At 44.0% G+C, this 12564-nt stretch overlaps 2 protein-coding genes across 3 annotated transcripts in view; both read right to left on the reverse strand.

Moving 5' to 3' along the window:
• SLC12A2 (solute carrier family 12 member 2) overlaps nucleotides 1-5740 on the reverse strand; it is a 103546-nt gene extending 97806 nt beyond the window's left edge. For both annotated transcript variants that reach the window (XM_050795751.1, XM_050795750.1), the window contains exon 1: nucleotides 4803-5740. In XM_050795751.1, the coding sequence (XP_050651708.1) occupies nucleotides 4803-5552 (750 nt within the window). In that variant the 5' untranslated portion in view covers nucleotides 5553-5740. The remainder of the gene's footprint in view (nucleotides 1-4802) is intronic.
• The window catches only part of ISOC1 (isochorismatase domain containing 1), a 1173170-nt gene that overhangs the window by 1011595 nt on the left and 149011 nt on the right, over nucleotides 1-12564 (reverse strand). The gene's annotated exons all lie outside the window — the stretch shown is intronic.

A 12564-nucleotide genomic window follows, 5' to 3' on the forward strand; every position in this document is an offset into this window, starting at 1 on the left:
GAAGTCCAAATCCAGCTGTACTACTATTTTTTTTTTAGACAGGGTCTTGCTGTGTTGCCCATGCTGAAGTGCAGTGGCTGTTCACAGGCATGGTCACAGTGCACTACAGTCTCAAACTCCTGGGCTCAAGCAATCCTCCTGCCTCAGCTTCCCAAGTAGGGACAACAGGCTCTTACCTACCATGGTGCCTGTCCTCCAGCTGTATTTTCTGTAAAAATGGCTGTTAAGCAATTTCTTGTTTCTTTTCTTTTCTTTCTTTCTTTTTTTTTTTTTTTTTTTTTTTTGAGATGGAGCTTTGCTCTTGTTGCCCAGGCTGGAGTGCAATGGCGCAATTTGGCTCACTGCAACCTCCACCTCCCGGGTTCAAGTTATTCTCCTGCCTCAGCCTCCTGAATAGCTAGGATTACAGGCATGTGCCACCACACCTGGCTAATTCTGTATTTTTAGTAGAGACAGGGTTTCACCATGTTGGTAAGGCTCGTCTTGAACTTCTGACCTCAGGTGATCCACCCGCCTTGGCCTCCCAAAGTGCTGGGATTACAGGGGTAAGCCACCACACCTGGCCAATTTCTTCTGTTTCTATTAGCCCATTTCATCTTGAGTAAAATGTGTATAAGACCTATTTCTTAGGAATTAATGAAAATCCAACAAGCAGAGTGACACCATGAAAGACAATATAGTTGCTCCCTTGACCTTTCCCCTTGTTAACGAGAAAGGCAAAAATAGAGGAACCATATAGAAACCCTTGACATACCACCAGCAAAAGGCTCCAAAGCCTTGGCCCAAGGACAACTGCAACAATAATGCTACCTTTAAAAACAAAAATACTAGAAATTATGGTTTACTGGTCAAAATAGTAAAACAAAAACAAAAACAACAAAAAAACAAAAAACAAAAACAAAAAATTATTTTAATAATGCTTTAAATTCAGTAAGAGCTAGTATGGATTGTCCACCACTCCACTTTCCACATTTGATAATCTTGCATTCCATCATACATGTTGAAGATGTCCATCAAATACTTTCTTGTTACCCTCCACCTTTTATTTCTTCCTGTAGGGCCAAAAATCCATACTTTGATTTTTCACTCTGTGTGTGTACATATATACATTTTTAAACCAATTCCTGGCATCAGCTTTGAAGAGTTTCTGCCTTTCTAAAAACTATTTTCTCTCAGTTTCCCCCAACACTGCTCTCCAGGCTATTTGACAGTATGGCAGCTCTTCCTTAATTTCCTTTGCTAGTGGCTCCTCAATCTCTAACAGACCTTTAAACAATCTCGAAGTCCAATGTCAGACCCTATTTTCTGTTCTCTTATCTGTCACTCTCCCTAAGTAATTTAGTGCATGACTTTAAGCAACCAAACCTTTATATGTAAATATACGAGTGTGTGTGTATGTGTATATATATATGCTCTCTCTCTCTCTCTCTCTCTCTATATATATATATATATACACTGCCTCCTCCATGACTCTTGGAATAAGTTGTCTTTGTCTTTACAGGCTACTCAAACAGAATAGTCTCAAATACAAACTTCTCCCAACCACCGAATCTATTCCTCCTCCAATCTTTCTCACCTCAAGCAACGGTACCAACATCTATTAAGTTTCTCAAGTTCAAAATCTAGAAGTCAGCTTCTATCTCACCCGCACATCCCATCCTTTCTGCCACCAACCTTTACTATTTGTCACCCAGACCACAGTAATCACTTGAGTCTCTTTGCTTCCATTCTTGCCCCTGCCAATCCATTCTCCACCCAGAGCCTAAAGATGTTAAAACAAAATGGATCAGGTGGCTACCCCACACAAAATTCTTCAATAGTGTCCCACTACATTTATAATGAAAGACACTGAGCTCCTTTTAGTTATGTGAATATACCACTTTTTCTCACCCCATTACCTTCACGTACGCTGTCCTTTTGGTCTGGACTGTCATTCCACCCAATCATCAACTTACCCTTCAGGTCTCAGCTTCAATGTCATACTTCTCAAAAAAAAAAACGCCTTCCCAAAACCCAATTAAAATTAGGTCCTATTACATCTTTACAAGTATCCTTTTCTTTCATAATACTTAAAAAACAGTTATTAACTATATTATTTGTCCAACTATTTTGTTAATGTCTGTCTAGGCAGAAGCAGTAACTGGTTTGCTAATCACCGTGTAATCCCACAGTGTCACAACCATGTTGTCAACATCTAAGATACCACCTTCCCCAATAACTATTTAATAAATGGAGAACTCATACCTACTGGTCCTAGAATGGCTATACAATATAGCAAGATGTGCCAAGGATATTTATCTATTCCCCTACAGTTGGACATCTAGATAAAATACTTTTAAAGTCAGTGATGGATAATGAAAGGAATTCAACTGGAGGAAAGACAATCCAGTCCTTTTCCCTAACAAGTTTCTGAAGTCTTTTACTTTCTTTTGTTCTTCTACAGTTCCCAACACAGAGTTAGTCCCATGGTAGATAATTACGCACTTAGTAGACCAAAGTAGAGTATATGTCAATCAATCGACTGCTAGAATTAGGTGTTATAAAAATTCTAAATATTATAATTCACTGAAGGCTAGAAGCATTAGAGGTGTTAGAGAAGTGGAAGTCAATTTAGACAGAGTAAGGGACAACTTCTGGGAATCCAGCCAACCTGTTATCACCCCTACTGTCTGCCCCTCTTTCGACAGTGGTGTATAGTCATAATTGTACTACTTAACACCCATTTCTTTAATCCATCTGCTAAAATTCTAACCAAAATTATCTTCAACATGTAGTTATTAGTTAAGCCAATAAAACAGTGGCCATAAAGATTATGAGTGGCAGAAGGTAAAAAACTATAAAGAATTAAACTACCTGTTGCATAAATGAAACTGAACATAACATTTTATATACTATATTCATCTAATAACATAAGAATTAAGAGAATCTAAAATTGAGATCCTGGAGTCTTCTGAAGGGCCAATATAAGAGGGAAATAACAACTAGCTATTATTTTCCAGGCACTGAACATGGTCACTTTTATTGCACTTTTTTTCTAATCTTCATAATAACCCTGAAAAGCTGAAGCTGAGAGGTTGGGTGATTTCTTCAACTGCCGTACAACAAACAATACAGGTGTTGTTTTTTAGACACTTTGAACCAAAAAGCCAAGCGAAAAACACAAAGACACACAAATCTAAAGCTTTGGAGAACTTTAAGTGCTTTGTTACTGAGATAATTTAATACAAAATACCAAAAACTTCCATAGGAAGCATATATGCTCAAGATATATACCTTTCAACTGGATGTCTTTCTAAAACTTATGGGTAAATACAGATCACTTTACTGCTCACCTACTTAGCTTTGGTAAAATAAATCTAAAATATATCTGTATAATATTTTCATTAGTAAATACGTCCTAAGAAAAGGAAAATTGCTAGCTTCATATCTACTTTTGTCTACAATGATTTTTGGGTTTTGAAAAGAAAAAATAGACTTGATAGAAACTACAGAAGTATGAATATAAAATGTTTTAGACATTGTTTTGCTTCTGATTATGATAAAATACCACAATGGAACAATAATATTATCTAAAGCTAAATGATCTCAGGCTTTTAAACAATCAATAAGCTGTAAGAGTTGGGGCCTCTGTAATTACCTCTGTGTGAATGTTACATTATCAAACACTGGGACAAGTACAGTCTTGTATGAAATCACTGTATGAGATCAAATAATCATATCCAAAAGAAATCACACACTGGATTTAAACTTTTCCACACTATGATCATTTCAACCTATGTGGTACTATCCTCTGGCGTTTACAAAATTCCATCAATGTAGTCATTACACACTTGTAAAGGAAGACTTCAAGTAATTCCGGCTCATAAAAAAGTTAAACATTAATGAAATTTCAAAAGCATAAATGTTATCTCAAAACAATTATATTGAACACTGAAGAAATAACAGTCTTATGTGACCATAAAAAAACAGAATTACAAAAATCAATGAGTTTATGGGGATGGTTTTCTGTTTACAAAGTGTAACTGCTTATTGTAAAGACCCCAGAGGTCTTCCAGGTCATCTTCTACAGAAAAACCAATTCTCCCGTTTCCCTTTTTTCTTTAAAGACTCGCCCCTCTCCCTAATTTTTTAAATATACCTCTCCCAAAACGTTTTCATTGCAAAAAAAAAAAAAAAAAAAAAAAAAAAAAAAAAAAAGAGTCATGCCATTATCAGGAACAGAGTGTCCCAAGATTTAAGATTTCTATGATCCTTTGCATATTCAAGATTGCAAGAATTAAGCTTTAATAACTCATAGACCACAAACACACCCTGTTAAGATTTTCCTTCCAACACCAACATTCCCACTGTTGGGATCCCTAATAGGCGTACATAAGCCACACAACACAATCTTTTAAAACGACACAGATGGTAGGTGCTCTCCAACCTCTTCCGAGAGAGGTCCTCACCTAAACCTCCTGCACCTTCTCTTCTCAAGGGCCCACAAACACAACTGTCATTCAGAGGGGTGGTGACTGTTAAGCGTGGGTGGGAAACAAAGTGCACACGAGATACCTAACTGGATGGGGAAGGTTGTTAAAAGCAGCCCTCCAGTATCACTTAACTAGCCAAACCCGCTACAAACTTTTTAAGAGATTAAGTTACATTCCTCTGCAATTCCACCCTTGACAGCTGAATCCAGAGATGCCAGCAAGTCGTGCATGTCTACTCCTGCCACCTCAACTCGGGAAGAGTCTGCAGCCACATCCCGCGGTCGGCATGCACCAGGGGCTGGGGAAGAAGGGAGGGCCGGGCGAGCTCACCTTTTCCAGCTCGTCATGGAGCTCCGCCAGGCTAGGCCGGAGCAGCTTCTCGCCCAGCTGCGCGGCTGTGTGCCGGTAGTGATCGATCCTGGGCACAGCGTCCATGGTGTTGTGGCCGAAGGTGCGCAGGTAGTAGGTGTTGGTGTGGGTATCATAATAGTAGTGCTGGTGGTGCCCACTGCCGCCGCCGCCGGAGTGCAGGCTGCTGCCCTCGCTCAGCACCGTGTCCCCGCCGTTCTGGAAGCTCACGTTGGGCCCGTCGCCACCGACCCCGGCAGCATCCGACAGGCTGTCTTCAGCCGACGAGGAGGCAGCCGGGTCCACGAAGTTCACGCGGAAGCGGCCCTTGGCTTCCTCGCTGCCTTTAGCCGGCCCGCTCTCGCCGCCGCCTTCCCCGTCCGCAGGGGTCTGCTTGGCCCCCGCCCCAGCACCAGCCGCCGCCGCTGCCGCCGCCGCCGCCGCAGCAGCAGCGGCCCGCCCGGCGTTCTCGGAAACCAAGTCCACCTGGAAACGGCTCTGGCTCGGGGTGGGCCCCAAGGGTCTGCCCAGCCCGTCCCCGGCCGCCGCAGCGCCCTCCCCGCGGACCCCGCCGCCGTCCCGACTCGCGGGCGCAGCATCCTCCGGCACCGAGGGCACAGCCGTGCCGGGCAGTTCCACCCTGGCGGCGGCCAGCGCAGCGGCTGGCGGCGTCTCCCCGACCCCGGCCAGTCCCGGGGCGCCGGAGGAGGGCGCCGTGGGCACCGGCTCCATCGCTGCCCGACCCCCGGCGGAACTGCAGAGCCCGGCGGACGTCTCCGGCAGCACGCCCTCCGCACCCCTGGCCGGCGGTGGCCACGGCCGCAAGACCAGGTGAGGAAGTCTTTCTCCCCGCCGCCCGCTGGCCGCCGCTAGCTGGGACGGCACAGACGCCACTGGCAGCCAAGCGAGCGCGCGAGTGTGGCGGGCGCGGGGCGGGCCCCGCTGTTTAAAGCCTCGGCGGGGCTGTGGCTGCTGCGGCTCCGGCAGCAGCACGCGGGAGGCGGGGCCGGAGGCTCCTCCGCCTCTCAGCCCGCCCACCCACGGTCCCGCAGCGGCGCGCGGCTGACGCTCACTCAGCGATCCGGCCCTCCGCTGCTCCTGCGCGACCCCACGCGAAAGCGGCCGGTGCCAGGATCGCGGCCAGCCAGCCCGCGCCGGGCCTCGGGCAGTGCGGGCAGCACGAACGGCGCGATCTGGGAGCAGGCGCGGCCGCCCTCCGCCTCGGTGATGTCGCCGGGAGGATCTCCACGCCGCTACCTCCTCTTCCGTCGCCCTCCTCCCACGCCTTCACCTCCCTCCCCCGCCGCGCTCTGCGGCGAAAAGGAGCGGGCTCCCAGGCCGCCTCCCCTCTCTCCACCCGGGGGCCGCGCGTCAGTGAACCGGCAGCCCAGGCAACGGGGCTGCGAACGGCGCGCTGGCCCTGCCTTGCCTCACGCCGGTAGCTGATGCTCCCGCGGAAGCTGCCACCCCAGCGCCCCAGCCACGACTTCAGAGGCTCTCGCCCGCTGGCTTTTTTTTTTTTTTTTTTTTTTTTCTCCTCTTTGATGAACTCGCAGTACTTGGGCTGAGCCGGAAATCTCGCGAGATGCTGCAGGCGTCAGTGCCGCTTCCCACTAGGCGCGTGGTACCCGAGGCCGGGCTGGAGCCGCAGGCTCGCAGCTATTCCTGCGGGCGATGCTGGGGGCTTTCCGGTCGGGGCCGCAGCCGCTTCCGGAGCCGCGGGCGAGGTGCGTTCCCCAGCCGGGTTTGCTCTGGGCTCTGGCACGCCGCCGGAAATCTCCGCTCGTAACTCCGGGCCTGAACCCAGGGGTGGGAGGATTTCCTCTGTGCCGCTTTCGAGCAGTAGACTTACCCTGCTCGGCAGACCTAGGTTAGCATAACCAGAGATTGATTCCAGTTGTGATGCAGTGGGTGTCTCCACACTTCTGATGACACCTTTATTTTAAAAGCTGATGTTCCAAGGTGAGAAGGCAGCCTCGTTGAGACGTCATGTTGTTTCAAGATGAGTTTTAATTTAAGGCATTTCCAGAAGTGATATGAAGCTCATCTCTCAGAATACAATGCCGGCAATAACTACCCGTGAAGTCCTTACCAGGAGGTTTCTGCGTGATTTGGGTTGTGCAAAATGCCTCTGTTTATATAGAAACAGAAAGGTACTCCTCTGCAGGTCTAGTTTCTCTTCGGTAAAATGTAAGGGAATATAACTGTTTTCCTACTTTCTCAGCAGCAGAAATTTTTAAACCTAGTTTATGCCCAAAGCCCTAAGTAAAATCAATCAATGGCGTCCTCCAGTCACTTGGTTTTTATTTATGTACTTTATTTGTTTGTTTGGTTTTTTGTTGTTGTTGTTGTTTTTTTTTTTTTTTTTTTTTTTTGAGATGGAGTCTCCCTCTGTTCCCCAGGCTGGAGTGCAGTGGCGCGATCTCGGTTCACTGCAAGCTCCGCCTCCCGGGTTCACGCCATTCTCCTGCCTCAGCCTCCTGAGTAGCTGGGACTACAGGCGCCCGCCACCGCGCCCGGCTAATTTTTTGTATTTTTAGTAGAGACGGGTTTCACCGTGTTAACCAGGATGGTCTAGTCTCCTGACTTCGTGATCCGCCCGCCTAGGCCTCTCCAAGTGCTGGGATTACAAGCGTGAGCCACCGCGCCTGGCCCTTGTATTTTTAAACTTGACTTTATGGAGACGAACACCATCGTTTGCTAAGCACTTGAAATATGGTGAAAGAGCCACAGAGTTGGCAGAACTGTTTGCAAATGCTGTAAGTAAAAGCTGCAACCAGGCAATTTTCAAAAAATTGTCATAAACATTATCTTACTTGAACTTCACAACTTTTCAGCCTATTATCTCTATAAGATGGTGAGGGAAAAACAGCTGTTGCATCAGGATTTTTAAAGCTCCTTTTGATAATAACCAGAGGAGGCCAGAAAAATGAGGCGGTCCTTTAAGCAGTGCAGTTTTCTTCTAGGGAATTGCTGCATTAGTAGATGATCTGTGCAGTACCTTTCAACTCCACGACGAATTCTGCCACTATTGGAACTCAACATTAATTTAGTTGAATAAATATTGAACAGCTACTGTGAGCTACTCTGTATTTACGGGATATATCAGTGAGCAAAACGGACAATCCCATCTCTCATGGAGTTCATTCTAGTGAGAGAAACAATAGACAAGATAAATAGGTAAAATACACAGCATCCAAGCAGTGAGTCCTAAGGAAAGGGAAATGGGATATTTGTGTGAAATGGGGATCATAAATTTTCCATAGGATGGCCTCACTGAGAAAGTAACATTTGAGTGAGGAAGTGAGTGATGTGAATTCTTGGGAAAAAAGGTGTCCCAAGCCGAGAAAAACCAAAGAAGACCCAAAGGCAGGAGCATGCATAGCATGCTCACGGAATTGCATGTAAGCCAGTTTGGCTGGAACTTGCTTAAGAGATGGGAAGAAACAAAGGCAGTTACATCAGAGAGCTTAGGATACGGGCCGTAATAGATTAGAATGTTTAGGACCTTTTTTGGCTATTAGATCTACTTGACTTTGAGTAGAATGGTGTGTTAGTCAGCTCAGGCTGCCATAACAAAATACCATAGATTGGGTGGCTCAAAGCATAGAAATATATTTTCTCACAGTTCTTCAGGCTGGAAGAATGAAATCAGAGTGGCAGCATGATCAGGTTCTGGTTTTCTGTTTGGCTTGCAGACAGTACCTTCTCAGTGTCTCCTCACATGATAAAGAGAGCGTTGTCTCTTCCTTTTCTTATAAGGGCAAGTTCTGTGGGATCAGGGCTTTACCCTAATCACCTCATTTAACCTTAATTACCTCCTTAAAAGCACTATCTCCAATACAGTCACCTAGGTGTGAGGAGAGGATTAGGGCTTCAACGTATGACTTTGGCAGGGTACACAACAGTCCTTGGCAGATGGCAAGTTGTTGGAAGGTTTCAGTGGAGGAATGACACCTGCCATTTTTTAAGGATTGATCTAGCTGTCTTGTAGGTAGGCAAGGGATAAGTGGTTGAGTCAGAGAAGCAAGGAGATGTGTTAAGAGTTGTTACAGCAATCCAGGAAATGATGGTAGCTCTTTGACCACAGTGGGTAGCAGTGGAAATGGGGAAAAATAGTTGAATTCTGGGGACATAATAGAATTTGCTGATGGATGTGAAGTGTGAGGGTCCAAGGGTTTTGACCTGACCAGTTGGAAGAATGGTATTACTATTTCCTCAGATGGCAAAGGAGGTTAAAGGAACAGATTTGGGTTGGATGAATATCAGGAGCTTAGTCTGAGATGTCTGTTGGAGGAAACACACAAATGTGTGGTAATAATAAGTAGTAGTCACTCATATAAATGTGTAACTGCAAAAAGAAGTTCCAGGAGAGAGGAACATGGTATAAGGAAAAAGCAAAATAGGCCAGACTTAGTCAAGACGGAAGTGACTTTTTAACAAAGGTCTAAAGGAATATTAGGACCAAACTGTAACTTGCAGAGGGTTTCAAACAAGGGAAATATTGTGGTCAAATGCCCTCATGGAGTGAGCAGGAACTATCAAAGAAGCTTGAAATCAGTTTGGTTAAAGCATAGGGAGGGATTAGGGAGCACAAGTAGTAAGAGATGAGTCTGTATTCTAAAAGCCCTATAAAAGCATTACTGGGTTTCCAGATAGATAGGGGCACATGATCAGATTTGTGCTTATTAAAACTCTCTAGGCCTGGCAAGGTGGCTCACGCCTGTAATCCCAGCACTTGGGAGGCCAAGGCAGGTGTACGACTTGAGCTCAGGAGTTCAAGACCAGCCTGGGCAACAATGATGAAACCCCATCTCTACCAAAAAAAGCACAAAAATTAGCAGGGCATGGTGACATGCACCTGTAGTCCCAGCTCCCTGGGAGGCTGAGGTGAGAGGATCACTTGAGGTGGAGGTTGTAGTGAGCTATGATTGCGCCACAGCATCCAGCCTGGGTGACAGAGTGAAACATTGCCTCAAAAAATAAATAAATAAAAATAAAACTAGTTATATTATGAGCAGAAGAGTGGATAAGAGGAAGAGTAAGCATGGGAAGGCAGGACACAATATCACTAATCTAGCCACGAGTTGATAGTAGTAATTTATGTCCTGGATACTGTGCCAAAATCTATACATTCATAATCTTACTGAATTCTCACAACACTATGAAGAAAATCATAAGATTACATGTACCATTTTACAGATGAAAAACTTGGTTAAATAAAAAATAAGTAATTCCAACATTAATGACCACATAAAAGACCTACAAAGGGCAGGTGGCCTAAGCGGTAAGAAGAAAATCAGATGAAGGCATTTGAAAACAGGATCAGCTGTGTTAAATTGGGCCAAGAGGCAGAGAAAAATGAGTTGAATATATATTGACTTTAGTAACATGTATTAGCCAACAAAATGAGAGAGTAGTCCAGTAAGGGGAGGGCCACAAACATTCCAGGAGATATCAAAATGTAGTATGTGAAACTTATGAAAAATTTCTCAGGAGAGGTCTCCTCTACTTAATTGTTGGCAAATATTTTATTGTCAGACTTACCAGGTGTCAGTTTAGAGACTAACCTTGAGAACAGACTTGCTGTCAGTGCCATGGTGGGGACCTGACTTTCTTTGCTGTATTTCCTTTTTGCCACAAGGCCAGCCTTTGACATTGTGTGTGTCTGAGTACTTAATAATATGTATTTCATGTAGTTGGAATTTTAGGATTAGAAGTGACTTGCATAGTTGTTATTCCAAGCTTCTCAATTCACAAATGCTAAAAGAAGACATAAATTATGTTAGACGTACAACTTCTCGAATCTGCAGCATCAGAATATGTGAAGTGCAAAGCCATGTAGAACCTTTGAAATCAGCTCCCTTTTCTTTTTTTTTCTTACAGTTAGTTTTAGTTAGACATGCTGTGCCTACATTCTGCATGGTTGTGGCTTTGCTGTTTTATTAGATGGCATTCAGAGTTCAAATTCAGTAAATGATATTTCTCTTGAGAAATAATGTGCTTATCCTATTACAGGAAAAAGAAAAAAGTTACCCTAAAGAAGCATTTTTATAGGCCTAGCACAGTAGCTCATGCCCATAATCCCAGCACTTTGGGAGGCCAAGGCAGGCAGATCAGATGAGGCCAGGACTTTGAGACCAGCCTGGCCAACATGGGGAAACCCCGTCTCTACTAAAAATACAAAAATTAGCTGGGTGTACTGGTGCGCGTCTGTAATCCCAGCTACTAGGGAAGCTGAGGCGTGAGAATTGCTTGAACCTGGGAGGCAGAGGCTGCATTGAGCCAAGACTGCAGCACTACACTCTAGCCTGGGCGACAGAGTAAGACTCTGTATCCAAAAAAAAAAAAAAAAAGCTTGTTTCCGTAGTAGATGTTATGATTTTGCTTTCCTATCTAAGTCCCAGTCACCTTCTTCTTTAATTAAAAATATTATAAAGATTTTAGTCAGTCATAGAATCAAACATTAATTGAAATTGTACTGTGCTTTTCTGCTAGACAATGTATAAATTCATATTTTTAAATTTTATCTTTCAAAAGAGATAGCTCAAGTGTTTTTGCTTACCCAGGTAATAAATTCATGACAAATGCATTTAAAAAACAGTCTTTTTCTTTCTTATCCCTACTTTTGTCTACACATGTATTTGTTGTAAAGCTAGTCAAGGAAATCTTTTCCAATTTAAATTCTTTATTAGAAAAGTTATTTGTGATTACTTTTGTACTTCTGACAGGCTATGGATATTTGCAAACTTCAAAGTTCAAAATTGTTATCAAATATTAATATGTGAAGGAATTACTTGTATATAATAGCTTAGTGATTACACACATTGACTCCAGCACCAGACTGCCTGGATTTGAATCTCAGCTCCATCAGCTCCACTATTTGTTGTGTGATCTTGGCCTAGTGTGACCTCTGTACCTCAGTTTCCTAATCTATAAAATGAGGTATAACAATGGTAGCTTTTTTTTTCTTTTTCTTTTTCTTTTTTTTTTTTAAGGCAGGGTCTCGCTCTGTCACCCAGTCTGGAGTACAGTGTTAAGATCACAGCTCACTGCAGCCTTGATCTCCCAGGCTCAAGCGATCCTCCCACCTCAGCCTCCTGAGTAGCTGGGACCACAGGTACGGGCCGCCATACCCGTCTAATTTTTTTGTTTTTTGTAGAGACAGGGTTTGGCCATATTGCCTGAGCTGGTTTTGAACTCCTGGACTTAAGCAGTCTGCCGGCCTGGGCCTTTCAAAGTGCTGGGATTACAGGCGTGAGCTACCATATCCAGCTTTCTTACGGAGCTATGAGGATTACATTAAGTACTATTCGTAAACTACTTAGAACAGTGCCTGATAGTATGGTAAAGCCTAATGTATGTAAACATTAAATAAATGTTTAAAACTTAATATTTTATTCAAAAACCAAACAGTGCTAAGATACAACCTTTAGGTCATATCTTTTCTTGCAAGTGTGTCCTGTTTTGTTTTTAACTTTGCTTTTTGTTTTGATTTTGAGGTGTATTTAGGTAATTTTTTGAGTAGCATATAAGCTGTTTTTTTTTTCTGTTACAGATTTTTAGGGCAGTTTTTTGTGTCATTATGTTGCTGCTACATATTTGGAAGATGGAACAAACCCAGACAAAAGATTATTCTTTTTTATTCATCTTAAATCCATTTTTTTTCCTTCATCTGAGCCCCTTAAAACTAATGTGTTACTGGTAAGTTGGTGTGTTCCTGTAGTCCCAGCTACTAGGGAGA

Source organism: Macaca thibetana, chromosome 6 (assembly GCF_024542745.1).
Source record: "Macaca thibetana thibetana isolate TM-01 chromosome 6, ASM2454274v1, whole genome shotgun sequence".
In the NCBI taxonomy this organism is placed as follows: domain Eukaryota; kingdom Metazoa; phylum Chordata; class Mammalia; order Primates; family Cercopithecidae; genus Macaca; species Macaca thibetana.